Genomic DNA, 19,797 nt, shown 5'->3' with positions numbered 1-19,797 from the left:
GGAAGGTGTCAGATAAATATTATAAGTAAAGAACAGCAAGAGACTAGAGCAGTGATTAACAAACTTTTTATGTAAAGTGCCAGATTCTGTAAAGGGCAGGCATTGGCAGCCTTTTTCTTTAAGCTTCATGGTTCATATTTGATCTCATCACATACTCATCTTCTGCAATGGGCTTTTGTATGATATAGCCCAGTTTCTTAATTCTGATGTTTTTATTCTATCCTTACCATTACGTGTCCCATTTTATCTGGGTTTTTTGTTTTGTTTTGTTTTGTTGTATTGCATTCTTTAATACAGGTCTGTCATTTCATTCTGTGAAAATACCAGTTTTTTAAATTACAATAACTTTTTATCTTGTTTCCTGTAATTATCTCTAACGTTATACTTTTCCTCAAATGGTTATAAGATGTTTAGAGTTTCTTATGGTTTCTTACCCTTGAATGAGCACTAGGTTTCTAGACTTGACATTTGCTAACAGACTTTGGGAAGTTGCTCTTGGTTCCATTTCCTGTCTGATTGTGCAGTAGATAATTCCCCTTCTAAAATCTCATTTGGATAAGTTGATGTACACAGTTCACAGCCCAGTTCCCAGTTTCTTTTAAGCACTTTTGTGATACTGACATGGTGTTTTCTACCCCACTGCATGTTTCTCTGATAGGTTGTACCTGTGGAGTATAAAGACGATTCTAATACGCAACATGCGTGCTATGAGAACCTCTATAATTATAAAGCTATGATGCGTTATGTTATCACTAGCCCTTCTACCACTACCCACCAACTTCCTGCCTTATTTGTGTTTTACAAATGTCTGTCTGAATTGACACAAGAAGCTACTGGGTATTGGATGAGGGAACAGGATGGTTCAATTAAGAGTGCTCTGACTACCTCAGAAAAACAGCGCTCCTGCTTTCAGTAAGTGCATGAGTAACCAACATTATGTAGTGACAGATTTATAGAGATCCTGTGACTGAGTCATGGACAGACAGTAGAAGAGAAAAGATATGTCTTCCTTTTTTTCAGAATGGAGCAGTTTCATGAGGCAAAGCCTGAGTGTTGTAGGAGTTGTTTTTAATTTCAATTTAGTTCCATTTGCCTTATAATTGAAATTATTCCCAAATTTTGGCATTATGTTATCTTTTGTTTTCAGTTATATGTGTATGAATTTTTACTTTATTCTGTATTCTAGGTATTTAGCGGGATATTAGAGGAAGTTGTGTCTAGGGCTGCTAGCCAAAGTCCATTTAAACTGGAAGACTTTGGGCAAACTTTATCTTTCTTCTTACTTAACCTATTGTTGTGCCTGTGTTTCCCAAGTTATGTATTCATTTTTCTCATGAAAAATCAATTTTTTCTGATTCTTCTTTTATCTACGCCACCCCCCCAACCCCCCCACCACATGTTTGTTTGAGATTAGATCCTTACCAATCTTCCTATTCTCTTATGTGCCTTGGTAGGGACTCTGTATCCCTAATGCAGTGTCTGGCATGTGGGTGCCATGCTGTGAGTATATACAATTTCAAAAAAATGAATCTTACCTACTATGGTATCTTTATTATCCAAACCTCCTTGATGACCAGATCTGTTCATCTAATTATCTACTAAAAATGCCTTGCCTGTATTCCTCATAAGTTTCTTAAGATCAGCATGGCCTCAGGTGGATTCATTCTTCTTCCTTATTTTATATTTCTTGCCCTAATAAATGGTGCCCCATCCAGCATCCAGTCAATCACCAAAACTATAGAAATCTAGGAATCTTTTTTTTTTGCTTCCTTTCTCTTTCTCCTATCCCACAACCAGTTGATATTATCATCTTTATTGATACCTTTATTCATCAATTGATATTGATATCATCTTAAAAGATGTTGAACTATCTCCTCTGTATCCCAAAACTGTTACCTTTCTTTAGGCCCTTAACTGTTGCTTAGATGATTGTTCCATTTCTGTTTCTCTGTGGCTTTCCCTGCCCCCAACCCATATACAGTCTAGCACTCTTTCATATAGCATATCAAACAGGAGTTGAGAGCATGAACCAAGGAAGACCAGTTCAGAGAGTACTGTCATTGAAGTCAAGAAGAAAGATGATAAGGACAAGAATTAGAGAAATGACCATAGTGTAGACGTTGATGGATATATTTTTTTAAATATGCCTTGGATATTACATTGGCTTGGCTGCCTCAGTAATTTCTTCATGAGGCTGTGTCTTTGTCAGTGTCCCTTTGCCAAACAGTAGACTTACGGTCTGTCATCTCAACCACCTGTCTGTAGTAAGGGGTGAGCATTTGGCCCAAGCTGGGTAAACATCCTGTATCCTGTGGCCACAGTAATTGGTTCAGGGGGTGGACATATGAATCCAGTTGGACTAATCAGAGCCTTGCCTAGGACTCATTTTAAGTTGAGCCATAGAAAGATACTCTTTCCTGTTTGGTTCAGGGCTATTAGAATATGATCCCAGGGATGTTTGTAGTCTCCCTCTGTACCCCTACGCCAAACATAAAGATTCTTGCATGACACCATCCAGACCACCTATATCTGATTTCCTAGAGTCTGCTTTTAAACCCAGACTCTAGGATTGTGTTACGTTCTTGGTTTCAGTGGTCCCTCAGCATAGTGCCACCCCATCCTTCTCTATGTTTACTTATGCAGGTCAGTAAATTCTGTCTTTTATTTAAACTGATTAAGAGTTTTCAGTTGTAGTGAAAGGGTTCTAACCAGCACAAAGCTGGGAGCAATACTGGGTGTCTGGGTTAGATACAAGGAGTCGAAGTTGACTTACAGGTTGCTATTTATGTAGCACATCTGTCACATTGCTTTATAAATATATCATGTCTGTTCCTTCTGTGAGATGCTGGGTTTCTTGAAGGCAGAGAAGACTCCATCTTATTCATCTTGCTTGCCTTTAAATCTGTATCTAGTATAATGCCTGAAACAAATTGTTTAGTAAAGTTCTGCTGTTGAATAGTAATTTATTTTTTTTTTTTATTTTTTTATTTTTTTTATTTATTTATTTTTTTTGAGACGGAGTCTCGCTCTGTCGCCCAGGCTGGAGTGCAGTGGCACAATCTCGGCTCACTGCAAGCTCCACCTCCCGGGTTCACGCCATTCTCCTGCCTCAGCCTCTCCGAGTAGCTGGGACTACAGGCGCCCACCACCACGCCCGGCTAATTTTTTTGTATTTTTAGTAGAGACGGGGTTTCACCGTAGTCTCGATCTCCTGACCTCGTGATCCGCCTGCCTCGGCCTCCCAAAGTGCTGGGATTACAAGCGTGAGCCACCACGCCCGGCCTGAATAGTAATTTATATTAAATATTTTCCTTTTTATCATAATGTTAGGTTCAGGAGTAGGGGAAAAACACACTATTTTTCTGCCAGTTTTTACTGTAATTAGAGTTTGAAACATACTTCAGATCTTCTCTAAGTTTGAACACTTATTACAATTTTATCATTTTTATATGTGTAATATACTTAACACCACATATAACTTCTGCTTTAGGCTAAAGGAAATTATTTTTAGAGAGAGAAATTCCAAAAGACAACTCGAAGTTATGGTTCACAAACTTCAAAGTGAAATTAAAAAACTGACTGTTGAACTAATGAAAGCAAAAGATCAACAAGAGGATCACCTTAAACACTTAAGAACCCTCGAAAAAGCATTAGAAAAAATGGAGAGACAAAAAAGGCAGCAGCAGGCAGCACAGGTATTTCTCTGTTTTAATGTATGAGTGGCACAGATTAACACAAATTCATAGCTTCTATCATGAAACTATACCACCTAGAAAACCTAAAAGATATAAGGCTATATGCAAAAATTAAATTGCTGTTAATTTAACAGTCACATAGCCTGTTGAATTATGTCTAAATTAAGACTACTAGCTCTTAACACAAAGCAATTAAAAAGGAAAGTTGTTGGAAATGTTGCAGGTAGTTAGGCTTTTATTCTGAGAGAGCTGGCTTTTAAAAAGGCTTTCAGGTGATTGAAGAAATCTCATTTTCATGCTTTCTGAATGGAAATTATCATTAAAATCTGTGATGCAAATAAGCAATAGTTAATGCTAGTGTATTTGTTCCTTCCAAGGCTGCACTTTGTGTGACTGTAACATCATTAATTTATTAAAGTTTGAAAATCAACTTAGTCACCAGACACTGTCATTTAAAAGGTACTTATGGAAGCTGACATTAAAATAGCAGGGGAGATTATTATCTAAATAATGTAATTGTGGGTATTTTACTCAGGTAAGACTGATCCAAGAGGTGGAACTCAAAGCTTCAGCTGCTGATAGAGAAATACACTTACTTAGAACTTCCCTTCATCGAGAAAGGGAACAAGTGCAACAACTTCATGAACTTCTTGCATTGAAAGAACAGGAACACAGGTAAATGAAAAATGTGTCAGGAATGTATTGGCATTTAAAAATAGAAAAAGAAAGCTACTGGTTCCCCACCACCAGTATTTTTTTTTTTTTTTTTTTTTTGAGACAGAGTCTTGCTCTGTCATCCAGGCTGGAATGCAGTGGCACAATCTGGGCTCACTGCAAGCCCCACCTCCCGGGTTCACGCCATTCTCCTGCCTCAGCCTCCCGAGTTAGCTGGGACTACAGGCGCCCGCCACCACGCCGGCTAATTTTTTTTTTTTTTGTATTTTTAGTAGAGACGGGGTTTCACCGTGTTAACCAGGATGGTCTCGATCTCCTGATCTCATGATCTGCCCGCCTCGGCCTCCCAAAGTGCTGGGATTACAGGCGTGAGCCACTGCACCCAGCCCCCACCACCAGTATTTAAAGATAGTGATTGAGCATTGGTGAAGTCTGACAGAATTAGTTAGTGGAAAATGCCATGTTCATGTATGTATACATTAGAATCAGCCCTATAGCAAGAACTAGTAGCTAAAAAATGAATAAGTGCCTTTGTTATCAGTATTTGAGGTATATGTTTATAACAATACAGCTTATTTTTCATTTCTGCAAACCCAGCCAAAAGTTGGTCTTTATATAGAGAGAAAATTTTTAACTGACCTCCAAGTTAATTAATTAGTAAATTAATCAGTATTCTTTATTCCTCTGAATGAGGGGTCAGTGAACTTTTTCTGTAAAGGGTCACATAGAAAATATTTCAGGTTCTGCAGGCCATACCTAACTTTGCCTTTGTAGCACAAAAGTAGCCATAGATAATACATAAATGAACGGCATGGCCGTGTTCCAATAAAAGTTGATTTACAAAGAAAAAGGCAGTAGGTCACATTTGGCTGATGGGCTGTAGTTTGTCAACTCTTGCTCTATAGAATCTGTAATAATTTCAACATTTTCAGTTTATCTATTTCAGTTATCTATTTACTATCCTACCAGTGAAATTGTATGATTATCATATGTTAATTGTATTTATTCCCAAACCTGTTTTGTTTTGTATCAACATGAATTTTGGTGCTCTGGGGAAAATTGTTATCTTGTGTAGACAAGACAATTATAAAAGATTGGGGGAAAATAATGACAAAAATCTAGAATTTTGTACTTTGTTGCCTTTACAGGAAATTTGTACTTAGTTTCCTTTACTTAGTTTCATTCCAGTTTAAAGAAACCAAAAACTGGAAATAATGGGTTTCACATTATCGGTTTGAGTAATGCAAGAAAAGTAGTGGAGAACCGCAAAGAATGAACTGGCCCGATATCAAAAGATTAGTAAATAATTTTACACTTTAACTGACTTTTTCTATTAACAAACCACCATTGCTAATCAGACTGTATTTATTGCAAGTCAAAGACTCGGCCAAAGTAGTAGATACAGTGAAGCATCTTATGCAAATGCACCTGAAGAATTTCTGAAGCCATAGAATGATTCTGAACTATCTCATGAAGTTAAGATTTGACATACTTCCCTTATCTCCATCACTATTAAATACACAATCAAATAAAACTCATATTATTTGTACCTATCTATGCCCAATTACTGTGTTTGAAAGTGAGAGGCTGATACTGAATTAACAATAGTGAATATAGAATATTAAGAACTATGTAAAGACCTTTAAAATGTTTCTTTTCAGGTGAGTATCATCCTTTTATCTTTATATGTTTTTCACTCCAGGAAGGAACTTGAAACAAGGGAGGTTTTTACTGATGCTGAGTTCCAGGATGCCGTAGCTAAAGAAATAGCCAAAGAAGAGAAAAAGCATGAGCAAGTGATAAAAGAATACCAAGAGAAAATTGACGTATTAAGCCAGCAGTATATGGATTTAGAAAATGAATTCCGTATTGCTTTAACTGTTGAAGCCAAAAGATTTCAAGATGTAAGAATTGGCACCCAGCAATTTATTGAAAACAGAATCAGTAAGATATGGTTTGATGAGAGGACTTGATTTAGAAACATAGCTGTATTAAATGTTGGCTTCATAATCTTAAGTAAAATATATAAATTCTTAGAGACCTTCCTCAGATAAATAATAGCTACTATTTATTGCTCTTGCAAAAACTAAGTAAGATTATAAATGTTACAGAGCATTGGAATAGGAATCTGAGAACCTGAATTCCCTCCTATTACTATAGATCAGGGATTGGCAAAACTAAAGCCCCAAGGCCAAATATGGCCCACTGCCTATTTCTCTTTAAAGTAAAGCTTTATTGGAACAGAGCCATGCTCATTTTTTACGTATTATCTATGGCTGCTTTTCCATTACAAAAGCACAGTTGAATACTTTCTTTTTTTTTTTTTTTTTTTTTTTTTTGAGATGGAGTCTCTCTCTGTCGCCCAGGCTGGAATGGTGCAGTGGCATGATCTCGGCTCACTCCAATTTCTGCCTCCCAGATTCAAGCAGTTCTCCTGTCTCAGCCTCCCAAGTAGCTGCGACTACAGTCACAGGCTACCACACCCGCCTAATTTTTGTATTTTTAGTGGAGACAGGATTTCATCATATTGGTCAGGCTGGTCTCGAACTACTGATCTCAGATGATCCGCCTGCCTCGGCCTCCCAAAGTCCTGGGATTACAGGTGTGAGCCACTGTGCCCAGCCGTACTTGAGTACTTTCAACAGAGTTCATATGGCCTGGCCTGTATAGCCTACAGTTTACTGTCTGGCACTTTCTAGAAAAAGTTTGGTAACTCCTGCTTATAGAGGAATAATTGTGCTCCTCCGACCAGTCCCACCAAACGTATACTAGATCCCATTTCCTCTTGCCTACTTAAAGATATGGCTTTAGTAAGTCTTCTTTCTTACTCTCTTACATCTGCAGTTTTTCCACTGTATTGGATCATTCCCTACAGCATACAAACATGCTATGATTTCTCTTATCTTAAGAAAACTCTCTTGATTCCATTTCTTCCTTTGACTACTATGTTGTTTCTCTGCTTCCATTTACAACAGAACATCTCAGAATTGTGCATTTGCTGTCTTTGATTTCTCTACTTCTCTCTTCTCCAACCTGCTCTCATCTGGCTTTTATCTCTATTGCTCTACTAGCATTGTGCTATCAAAGCCACCAGCAATATCCACACTATGAAAGTTGTGAGTCAAATTTGTGCTCATCTGATTTGACCTAGGTGCAGGATTAGACAGGGTTGATAGCTCTCTCCTCTTCCATACTCTTTCTTTGCTTGGTTTCCAGCACACTGCATTTCTTGGTTTTCTTGGCTTTCCATTATGTCACTTCTTTTCAGTCTCTTTGTTTCTCTTACTTTTTCCACAGTTTCATTATTGCAGTGCCTAAGTTTTCAGCCCTTAAATTCCTTTTCTTTTCTATACACACTCATTCTCTTGGTAAACTCCTCCAGCATCATTATATCTCCAGCCTGGACGTTTTGCAAGAATTTTAAACTTCTATGTCTAACCACCTATTTAACATATTCTACTTCACTGCTAATTTTACCCCCAAAATTACTTTGACATTTCTCCTGTCCCAGTTAAAGACAACTCCATCCTTCTAGGTGCTTAAGCCAAAAACAAAGTCATTGTTGATTACTCTTTCTCCGACACTACACATTCAGTACCTCAAGAGATTCTGTCACCATTATTTAAAAAATATACACGTGGCCATTTCTTACCACCTCTAACACAGCCACTCTGGTATGTCCCATTATCTTGTATTATATGAAGAGCTTTCAAGTTAATCTTCCTGCCTCTATCCTTCCCCTAGCCCCCCGCTCTGTTTATGCCAAACACAGCAGCTAGAATGTTCTTTTAAAATACCTGTTTGGTAATATGACTCCTCTCCTCAAAGACCTCTGTTGTCCCTTCATTTTATTCAGAGAAGTGGTCAAAACACTTCACAATCTAACCCTCTGAGTTCATCTCCTACTACCTTCCCCTTCATTTACGCCACTCCAGTGACAACAGGCTTCTCCCTATTCCTCCAATGTATCAGGCACATTCCTGCCTAGAACACTCCTTTCCTACACATTTGCATGGCTCCATTCCTACCTCCTTCCAGTCATTGCTCCATTGTTGCATTCTCAGTGATTATGCCAGTTAAAATTGAACCCACATCTCCCAACACTTCACATCCTTCTAACCTTTTACCCAAGCATATAGTATCATCTAACATGATGTATAATTTATTATGCTTGTTGTTATATTGTCAGTGCCTGCCACCTAGAATTTAAGCTTTACAAAAGCAAAGATTTTAATCTGTGGTATTCATTGATGCATTTCAGTGCTAGAGTAATATCTGGCCACCGAGGCTGGAGTGCAGTGGTGCTATCGGCTCACTGCAACCTCCTCCTCCTGGATTCAAGTGATTCTCCTGCCTCAGCCTCCCAAGTAGCTGGGATTTTACAGGCGTGCACCACCACACCCGGCTAATTTTTGTATTTTTAGTAGAGATGAGGTTTCACCATTTTGGCCAGGCTGGTCTCAAACTCCTGATCTCAAGTGATCTGCCCTCCTCGGCCTCCCAAAGTGCTGGGATTACAGGCATCAGCCACCACGCCCAGCCCAAATAAATGATTTCTGGCTTTAGATTTGACACTAATTCCCTGGGTCACTGTAGCCAAATACATAATAATCATCCTGGGTCTCTGTTTCATCACCTGTAAATTAGTAGATTGAAACAAATTATCTTTAAATCTTATTCTTTTGCTAAAACTGTGATACTATTTCCAGAAGCAAATATTTTCTAATTATTTGGAGAACTGCTATTTATAATACAATTTTGGAATATAGGTTAAAGATGGTTTTGAAAATGTTGCAACTGAGTTAGCAAAGAGCAAACATGCTCTTATTTGGGCTCAACGAAAAGAAAATGAGTCTTCCTCTTTAATTAAAGATCTGACCTGTATGGTAAAGGAACAAAAAACAAAACTGGAAGAAGTTTCTAAATTGAAACAAGAAACAGCAGCAAATTTACAGGTAAGACTTTGCAACACTATATTTTTTTTAATTTTTTTATATTATTTTCTCAAGTAGGTTCTGATAATTTTAGGAAGTACACGAAAGGAACTTTTAAATGATACTAATTATATATTGCATATAAGAAAAATAGTATAACTAAAGAAATTAAGCTCATGATTTCATAAATTGTATTGCTCATGAGATAGCAATTAGGTAAAATAAGTAAATTAGTTTTAAGAAACATGTTCAATTAAATAGGTGCCAGTAGTATAGTGATACAGCAAAAATTGTGGAAGTGATACTCAAATGGTTAAAGTTTGGGAAGCACCACTTGGATTGCTGGTATTAATTTTGTGGTGGTGATGCTGGTAGTTTTTAGATATACTTAGATGTAATAATCATTAAATTAATGTCTTTATTGCTGTTGTCTCAATTTTAAACATTAATGCTATTTTACCCAAAATTTATTTCTGGAAAATGACCTTTAACACTATTGATATAAATGCTTGGTGAAAAATTTTGAGTATTACAGGTATAGTTTCTCTTTAACAATTTTAGAATAAAATTCAGGTTGTGTAAAGGAGTGGTCTCTTAAATTCGACTGTTTATTTCATGACCTACATTTGTCTTTAGTAAAACTAAAACTTCTGGTGTAAAATTTGGTAATGTTTACTTGTATTTGCTTAAATAACATTTTTTCTCATTATAAGATGGAAAAAATAGAAAATAAAGCACTTACTATAATAATTCTTATTTATTTTTGGGGGGAATATACAGAATCAAATCAACACCCTTGAAATTTTAATTGAAGATGACAAGCAGAAGAGTATTCAAATAGAACTTCTCAAGCACGAAAAAGTCCAGCTTATTTCTGAGCTAGCAGCCAAGGAATCACTAATATTTGGTTTAAGGACAGAAAGAAAAGTATGGGGACATGAGCTGGCACAACAAGGTAAAATTCTCAGATTTTCAAAGGGAAAATGGCTTATTCTTATAAATGAGCAAATCTGGGTATTGGAGAGAAAAAGACTCAACTCTGCCTAAAGATGCCAAGAAAAAAGGTGACCCTTTATCTGGAAGGATAAGTAGGCATTTGCCAGCTACAGGGGAATGAAGACCTCTTAGGAAATGAGAAATAGTTTATTATACCAATGAAGAAGTTATGGCTCTGATTTTTAAAATTTTTTTTCCCATGATAATTTGACTACTATTCTGAACCATGTGTGCTTTTACAAAGCAACATCTAAATATATTATTGAAAATAATTCTTTTTTTTTTTTTTTTTTTTTTTGAGACAGAGTTTTGCTCTTGTTGCCCAGGCTGGAGTGCAATAGCGCAATCTTGGCTTACTGCAACCTCTGCCTTCTGGGTTCAGGTGATTATCCTGCCTCAGCCTCCCGAGTAGCTGGGATTACAGCCATGTGCCACCACACCCGGCTAATTTTTGTATTTTTAGTAGAGACGGGGTTTAACCATGTTGGTCAGGCTGGTCTCAAACTCCTGACCTCAGGTGATCCACCCATCTTGGCCTCCCAAAGTGCTGGGATTACAGGCGTGAGCCACCGCACCCGGCCAAAAATAATTCTTATACAGTGATTTTAAGTTATTTTTACAGTATCCACATTTAATTTTCTTTTCTGATATATGCAACATTGTGCATGCACAAATTAAAATATTATATAAATGAAAACTATTTTTTAGTAAATCCTCAGTCTCATTCCCTTTCCAATCATTGTAAAGCAAGAGATATATACTGGTTTTTGTTTTTTGTTTTGTTTTGTTTGCATTCACAGATACCTTTAAAATTATGAATAGCTAGATATTTGGTCTTTTTCTTTTGAGACGAGTCTCACTCTGTTTCCCAGGCTGAAGTGCAGTGGTGTGATCTCGGCTCACTACAACTCTACCTCCCGGGTTCAAGCAGTTCTCCTGCCTCATCCTCCCCAATAGCTGGGATTACAGGCATGAGCCACCATGCCTGGCTAATTTTTTTGTATTTTTAGTAGAGACAGGGTTTCACCGTGTTGGCCAGGCTGGTTTCAAACTCCTGACCTCAAGTGATCTGCCCACCTCAGCTTCCTAAAGTGCTAGGATTACAGGAGTGAGCAGCTGCGCCCAGCCAAGATATTTGGTCCTGATGGAGCATTGCTTATTTGTTCATTCTCTGTAGGAATTTTTAATATGCTTTTGTTTGTTTGAATGTCATAACATGAATTAATATTATATATCCGAGTTACTTGTTCTCAACTTTATTTGTAGTTTCAAGTTTTGAAATAACCACAGGTGTTTAAGAGGCCTTTCTGTTTGCTTCCCTTTTCCTCTTCATATTGTACTGTTATAACCTATGTTTCTTTATTTAGTTTTTTTATTATTATTATATTACAGTTTGTTAGAGTTTAATAAGATACAAACCCCCAAGGTGTTTCAGAGTTTGTAATTGATGATTTTTGTTTCTTAGGATCTTCTCTAGCACAAAATCGTGGAAAATTGGAGGCTCAAATTGAGAGTTTATCTAGAGAGAATGAATGTCTGCGAAAGACAAATGAAAGTGATAGTGATGCATTAAGAATAAAGTGCAAAATCATAGACGACCAAACTGAAACTATTAGAAAATTAAAAGATGTAAGTTTGACATTTTATTTTGGTTAAAGAGCAAATGGCAGGTTTGAAAATCTTTGGATCAAAGTATCCAAAAGCTGTTTTTCAGTGTTTTCCAATTGTTGTAAAATTTAGGGTAGATACCTGCATTTCTTTTTATAATATTTGTCCCTTTGCTCTTAAAAAGTTCTTCATGATATTTATTAATTTGGAGTAACTTTATACTTCAGAATTTAATGGAGAATCTTATTATGGCCTTTGGAATAACTGGAAATACCCAGTGTCAATTAAGGGTTAGGAATCACAAGAAAATGAACATTTTATATGTTTAAAATATTATTTTAAAGGATAAATTAAACCATATCTAATTAACCAGAATATGAAGCATTTAAAGTTAATAAAAACAAAGTACCAATTTTTTTCTTGAAGTGTTTACAAGAAAAAGATGAACACATCAAAAGATTACAAGAAAAGATCACAGAAATAGAAAAATGCACTCAAGAACAACTTGATGAAAAATCTTCACAACTGGATGAGGTACTTGAGAAGTTGGAAAGGCACAATGAAAGAAAAGAAAAACTAAAACAACAGTTGAAAGGAAAGGAAGTAGAACTTGAAGAAATCAGAAAAGCTTACAGGTATTATAAAGCACAGTATTTCCCACTGAGAAATAAAATGTGGCTTAATAATTTAATAAACCCAATTTATTTTTCAAATTACTTCTCTTATTAGTACACTGAATCAGAAGTGGCATGATAAAGGAGAACTTCTATGTCATCTTGAAACACAAGTAAAAGAAGTGAAAGAAAAATTTGAAAACAAGGAAAAGAAACTTAAAGCGGAAAGAGACAAAAGTATTGAACTACAAAAGTAAGCATTAGGTTCTAAAGGATTTGAGATCTCCTTAATCGTAAACACTGTGGAATGGGTGAAATATGTATAAAGACAGGAGGGCTAAAAATCATTTAGGACATAGTTATTTGCCAAGAAATTTATTTCCATTTCATCTGTAAAATGAAGATAGCAGTAGCACCTACCTTAAATGTTAGATAAGAGGTTGACATTTGATATATATGTGTGTATTTATGAATAGATATGGCTTATATTAATTATCTAGTTCTTAGAACAGTGCCTGACACATAAGAATTGCTATATGAGGCCGCATGCGGTGGCTCATGCCTGCAATCCCAGCACTTTGGGAGGCTGAGGTGGGTGGATCACCTGAGATCAGGAGTTCGAGACTAGCCTGGCCAACACAATGAAACCCCATCTCTACTAAAAATAGAAAAAATTAGCCAGGCATGGTGGCAGGTGCCTGTAATCCCAGCTACTCAGGAGGCTGAGGCCGGAGAATCACTTGAACCCAGGAGGCGGAGGTTGCAGTGAGCTGAGATCACACCATTGCACTCCAGCGTGGGCAACAAGAGCGAAACTTTGTCTCAAAAAGAAAAAAAAAAAGAATTGCTGTATGAAGATTTTGTTTTTATTACTATGAGCATTTTAAACTGTGTTTGAATGAAAGCAGCTAGTGATATTTTAGTTGTTGAAAGTGGAATTTAGAGGAGACTGCCAGTTGACTACTAGGGGCAATGAGCTCCTGAGGAGGCTAGAGGACAGTTAGATAGCAGTTGCCAGCACAAGCTGAGGATGAGAGCCAATTTTTTGTTTGTTTTTCCGAGACGGAGTTTCGCTCTTATTGCCCAGACTGGAGTGCAATGGCTCGATCTGGGCTCACTGCAACTTCCACCTCCTGGGTTCAAGCAATTCTCCTGCCTCAGCCTCCTGAGTAGCTGGGATTACAGGCATGCACCACCACGCCCGGCTAACTTTTTGTATTTTTAGTAGAGACTGAGTTTCACCATGTTGGCCAGTCTGGTCTTGAACTCCTGATCTCAAGTGATCCACCCACCTCGGCCTGCCAAAGTGCTGGGATTACAGGGGTGAGCCACCACACCTGGCCGAGAGCCGATTTTAAAGAGAGAAAATAAAATGTGTACCTGGCTGCCACTGTTATGTGGGTTCCATAAAATACTCAAGAGGAAATAAGCTTTTACTGTGTTAAAAAATATAGCTAGACTTGTTAAAAATAAGTTATAAAGTTGGAACCTTCAAAATTAAGTAGCACAGCTTAATGATTAATTCTCATGTGAAGATAGAGTGATACAGATAACATGGCTATGGATAGCCCAAAAATCTCACTTAAAGATAGGTTCTAATTATGTCAAATGTAATGTAACCTGGAATTTGATTTCTTGTTTTGACTCAGTCTAATGGGAAAGTGTTGTTACACTGCAGAAAGTTTTGGTTGATAGCACAGTTTTCTGTTGAAAGACCCTGTTCCACTTTGCTTTCAACCAAGTACTAATACAAGAACCTTGGCTTGTAATCTGTTGCAATTTTTTATCCTGCCAGTAACAAATTTACAATTAGGAGTCTTTGAGAGTTTAAAAGAAAGTCATATTCTATAATTAGCCAAAAAAAACTAATAAAAATTATGAAACTTAACAATCTTCAGACTTTTCCATTGCATTATTCATCATACCGTTAATATAAAAATGCAGGCCTGATTTTATACATGAATTGTCTTTATGACTAAGACTGGTATACTTTTTAATTTAATGGAATTATAATAAAATAAGCCAATTATTATTAATAATAACAGGTTTTACTTGTATAGCTTTTTATAATTTATAGGTTGATTTCTTCTATCTTATTTTGAACCCAACAGTAATCCTGTAAGGTTGGCAGAACAGGCAGGATTGTCCTGTTTTATAGTTGAAAAACTCAGCTTGTGACTTGCCCCTAGTCACTTGGCTACTAAGTCATACAATTTTAAAAAGACTTTTGATGCATGTTCCTTATGTTTAATCAGTTACTACTGATTGCTGTACCAAAACCAGAAAATGTGCTCTTTTTATGAATGTTACTTTTTAAATAGCATTATTTGTATTTATATAAAGGAATTGTTTTACCTCCAGGATACTTTTAGCCTGAAAATTTTGTGAATACCATTTAATGTGTTTCGTCCACTAAGCATTACCGTAAGGAAGTCACAAATACATATTCATAAACTTAAACCATCTGTAGTATGCACTTCTCAAATTATCACTTTGAAAACATGGAGAAAAAAGATTGGTAGTAGTCATCATCTGTGAAGGTGCTTATAAACTATACCCTTAAGCCAAATGGTGGCTCACCTCTGTAATCCCAGCACTGTGGGAGGCCGAGGCGGGCAGATCACTTTAGGCCAGGCGTTCAAGACCAGCCTATCCAACATAGTGAAACCCTGTCTCTGCTAAAAATACAGAAAATTAGCTGGGCCATGGTGGTGCACATCCTGTAATCTTAGTTACTTGGGAGGCTGAGGCATGAGAATCACTTGAACCTTGGAGCCAGAGGTTGCTTTGAGCCATGACCATGCCACTGCACTCCAGCCTGGGTGACACAGCCAGACCCTGTCTCAAAAATAAAATAAAATAAAAAACTATACTCCTAGACTCAAAATAAATGGGGAAATAGAGTACTCTAACTTTCAGAAAATGAAAGTGTAAAAAACATTAGTGATATATTATCCTAACCTAATTGTTATCCTAATAGATTCTGCTGGATGATGAACTACTTATATCTTTAGTTACTCTATAATAGCCTTTGATATTTTCATAATACTGAGTTACGTTTCCATTAGTATAAATGTGAGCCACCCGAGAAGAAATAACATCCTAATCTATACATTCACACCACATATACACATATATATGTGGGTGTTCTTGTTTTTTTAAGGAATGCAATAGAAAAACTTCATAGTATGGATAATGCCTTTAAAAAACAAGTTGATGCAATTGTTGAAGCTCATCAAGCTGAAATAGCACAACTGGCAAATGAAAAGCAGAAGTGTATTGATTCTGCAAATTTAAAGGTATTGTAAGTAAAATTCACTTCAATAATCAGTATATTACATGATTATAGCTAAATAAATTAGATCTGCGAGAATTATAAAGAGAAAAGGCAACATGATCTCGTGACCAAATAGATATGAAGAATGTTACCAAAACTATCCTAAAACCAGGGTAAAACGTTGGTAATACTTAGATTAATTGTAGAACATAATTCTAATTTCTAAACAAAACTTGTACATTTGATTCTAGTGTGTACTTTCTCTGCTCTCTGGATAAAAATTTCATATCTAATCTTGGATAGAAGTCTCTTTGGTTACACATAGGCAGGGTGAGAATCTGAAGGTATTAAACATAATCCATCACTACCTTGGAAAAAGTTATCAAAGAGTATTAGGGTTCAAGACTATCAACTTTATTATCTCAATATTATTAATAAAGTAATGAGTTTAGAGTAATGCTAAATCAGAGGGAAACATCAGAAGCACCTATGAAGCTTTTTAATAATACATATTCAGGCCGGGCACAGTGGCTCATGCATGTAATCCCAGCACTTTGGGAGGCCAAGGCGGGCGGATCATGAGGTTAGGAGATCGAGACCATCCTGGCCAACATGGTGAAACCCCTTCTCTACTAAAAATACAAAAATTAGCTGGGCGTGGTGGTGGGCACCTGTAATTCCAGCTACTCGGGAGACTGAGGCAGAATGGCTTGAACCCGGAGGTGGAGTTTGCAGTGAGCCGAGATTGCACCACTGCACTCCAGCCTGGTGACAAAGCAAGATTCTGTCTCAAAAAAAAAAAAAAAAAAGAAAAAAACACCATATTCATGAACTTCCCCTCAGAGACTCATTCACTAAGTCTGGAGTCAGACTCGGGTATTTTTTTAATTACACAGGTGATTCTTATGTGACCTCTCTGGTGAGATAATATGAATTTCCATTTTTTCCTGCTTCTGAAGTGGTAATAAGAAACTAAGGTATCTGTAAAACTGGAGATGCAGAAATCAGCAACTATAAAAGAGTTCACCAACAGAAAGGCAAAGTAATGCTCCATATAGAAATTATATGGCTGGGCACAGTGGCTCAAGCCTGTAATCCCAGTGGAGGCTGAGGCTAGTGGAGCAGTTGAGCTAAGGAATTCAAGACCAGCCTGGCCAACATGGTGAAACCCCATCTCCACTAAAAATACAAAAATTAGCTGGGTGTGGTGGCGCATGCCTGTAGTCGCAGCTATTTGGGAGGCCGCGGTCACAGGATCGCTTTAGCCCGGGAGTCAGAGGTTTCAGTGCACCAAGATTGTGTCACGCTGCACTCCAGCCTGGACTATAAAGCGAGACCCTGTCTCAAAAAAAAAAAAAAAAAAAAAGAAATTATAATCAAGGTTGTGTGTTTAAATGACATTATCCTCAGGACTCTGTGCAAAGAAAAAGAGAGAGTGAGGTCTTTGGAAATAATCACAATGAGTAAGAATATAACTTGTCCAAAATTCAGTTTTTTGTTTCACGTGAACAGATGTTCCAAATATTTTACTTAAAAACTACCAAATGCAGGCCAGGCGCAGTGGTTCACGCCTGTAAGCCCAGCACTTTGGGAGGCTGAGGCAGGTGGATCACCTGAGGTTGGGAGTTCGAGACCAGCCTGACCAACATGGAGAAACCTCGTCTCTACTAAAAATACAAGATTAGCCGGGCATGGTGGCACATGCCTGTAATCCAGCTACTTGGGAGGCTAAGGCAGGAGAATTGCTTGAACCCAGGAGGCAGAGGTTGTGGTGAGCCGAGATCACACCATTGCACTCCAGCCTGGGCAACAGGAGTGAAACTCTGTCTCAAAAAAAAAAGCTACCAAATGTAAGGTGGGCATGGAGGCTTACACCTGTAATCCCAACACTTATTAGGAGGCTGAGGTTGAGGTGGAAGGATCACTTAAGACCAGGAGTTCAAGACCAGCCTGGGCAACATAGCAAGACCTAGTCGCTATTAAAAAATGTGTTAATTAGCCTGGCATGGTGGTACACGCCTGTAGACCTGTCTAGTCAGGAGGCTGAGATGGGAGGATTGCTTGAGCCCAGGACTTCGGGACTATGGCGAGCTGTGATCATACCACTGCACTCCAGCCTGGGTGACAGCAATATCCTATCTCAAAATTTTAAAAACCTACGAAGTGTTTAACAAGGGTACATCAGGTAATACTAAATAAGGTTTAAACCTTAAATAAGGTTACAGGTAATACTAAATAAGTTAATACTAAGTAAGGTTTAAGTAAAATATATTGCCATGTCTTGGCCGGGCATGGTGGCTCACACCTGTAATCCCAGCACTTTGGGAGGCTGAGGTGGGCGGATCATGAGGTCAGGAGATTGAGACCATCCTGGCTAACACAGTGAAACCCCATCTCAACTGAAAATACAAAAAAAAAAAAAAAAAAAGCCAGGCATGGTAGCGGGCGCCTGTAGTCCCAGCTACTCGGGAGGCTGAGGCAGGAGAATAGCGTGAACCAGGGAGGCAGAGCTTGCAGTGAGCCAAGATCGCGCCACTGCACTCCAGCCTGGGGGACAGAGCAAGACTCCATCTCAAAAAATAAATAAATGTGTGTGTGTGTGTGTGTGTGTGTGTGTGTATAGCCATGTCTTTTTCACAAGAAGTTTATGAAAACTAAGTAGATAATATATTACTTAGCATGAAAGTACTTTGTATACTGTATAAATACTGTATTTTTCCTATTAGCATTTGAGCAAGTTACATTTTACTGACATTTCTTTAAATACATCACAAATTTCAAAATGTGTTCAGAATGCATTTTAAAAATACATTTTCTTTAAGAAATTAAAATGTAAAATTTACATGTCGATTTAGGTCCATCAAATTGAAAAAGAAATGCGTGAACTTTTGGAAGAAACATGCAAGAACAAAAAAACAATGGAAGCAAAAATTAAGCAACTTGCTTTTGCTTTAAATGAAATTCAGCAAGATATGTGATGGTTCTGAGAATGAATTTAATTGAAATGGACCAGCAGACCTATTGTAAAAATGATTAAATATTGTAATAGTAGTAACTGCTATGACTTTAAAATGTCTCTTTCTACACATTTCATTATGAATATATTTTTAAAGACTTTTGATCAAGTATTAATTGTATAGTTTTTTATAATAAATTGTTGACAACTTTGTCTATTAGAAAAAAACTATCATAACTAGACTTACAACATTTTTCTTGTTTCTGTACTATACGTTGTTTGGTAATTACACATTTGCCTACAAATTTGTGAATGAAAAGATTAGTATTTTCACTATATGAGGTAAAATACTTCAATCATTGTTGTCTTATTGTGATGATGAAGAACTAATTATATTTGTTGTCATTTAATTGATGTAGCTCAATTCTTTTAAAGTGCTTATGTAGCCAAAAACATTTGAAATCTGTATGATAAAAGATGTGGCATTCTTAAGAAAGTATATGTAGCCATCTCCACATCACTCATTATAACCCCTTCTTTTATAATGCATATATCTTTTCATTAAAGATTACATTTAAGGTTTTATAAATATTGTCTGTTCCTGAAGAGGAACACCACTGTTCCACCTTCATTCTCCCTTCTAATCACTGTATATGAAGAAATTCTGATAATGTAACTGGAAGCAGTAATTCATTTCATTCCATACCAGCTCATTACTGTATTACTATTTCACTTTTGTCACATCATATGCTATGTATGCAGAACAAAATCTTAAGTACTATGCCCCTCTTCTATTTCTAAAAGGAAGAAAATATGTATTTTCTTGATATCAGTACTGAACTAAGATTTTAAAAGTAAATAGAACAAAAATAATTTAAGTGCTTCATAAAGAGAAGGCCCCATTTCATTACAGATAATCTTTGTGTTGAAATTTGTGAGACAACATCAAACATAACAACATGTATAATGGGAGTCTTAGAAGAGGGGTAAATATTTGGAGAAGTAAATGGCTGAAAACTCCCTCAGTTTGATTTAAAATACC

The 19,797-nt window shown here is 36.9% G+C and overlaps 1 protein-coding gene across 3 annotated transcripts in view; it reads left to right on the top strand.

The window, feature by feature from the left end:
* The window catches only part of LRRCC1 (leucine rich repeat and coiled-coil centrosomal protein 1), a 38,992-nt gene extending 19,652 nt beyond the window's left edge, over nucleotides 1–19,340 (top strand). For all 3 annotated transcript variants that reach the window (XM_030795273.1, XM_003269505.3, XM_030795274.1), the window contains 10 exons: nucleotides 3,491–3,695; nucleotides 4,231–4,370; nucleotides 6,073–6,274; nucleotides 9,140–9,325; nucleotides 10,085–10,259; nucleotides 11,766–11,929; nucleotides 12,335–12,543; nucleotides 12,638–12,775; nucleotides 15,686–15,821; nucleotides 18,655–19,340. In XM_030795273.1, coding sequence (XP_030651133.1) covers nucleotides 3,491–3,695; nucleotides 4,231–4,370; nucleotides 6,073–6,274; nucleotides 9,140–9,325; nucleotides 10,085–10,259; nucleotides 11,766–11,929; nucleotides 12,335–12,543; nucleotides 12,638–12,775; nucleotides 15,686–15,821; nucleotides 18,655–18,777 — 1,678 coding nt within the window. In that variant the 3' untranslated portion in view covers nucleotides 18,778–19,340. The remainder of the gene's footprint in view (nucleotides 1–3,490; nucleotides 3,696–4,230; nucleotides 4,371–6,072; nucleotides 6,275–9,139; nucleotides 9,326–10,084; nucleotides 10,260–11,765; nucleotides 11,930–12,334; nucleotides 12,544–12,637; nucleotides 12,776–15,685; nucleotides 15,822–18,654) is intronic.
* Nucleotides 19,341–19,797: the final 457 nt, after the last annotated feature.

The sequence above is a fragment of the Nomascus leucogenys genome, chromosome 16 (assembly GCF_006542625.1).
Source record: "Nomascus leucogenys isolate Asia chromosome 16, Asia_NLE_v1, whole genome shotgun sequence".
In the NCBI taxonomy this organism is placed as follows: Eukaryota; Metazoa; Chordata; class Mammalia; order Primates; family Hylobatidae; genus Nomascus; species Nomascus leucogenys.
Note: the sequence above shows the minus strand (reverse complement) of the source record. Positions and strands in the feature narration are given on the sequence as shown.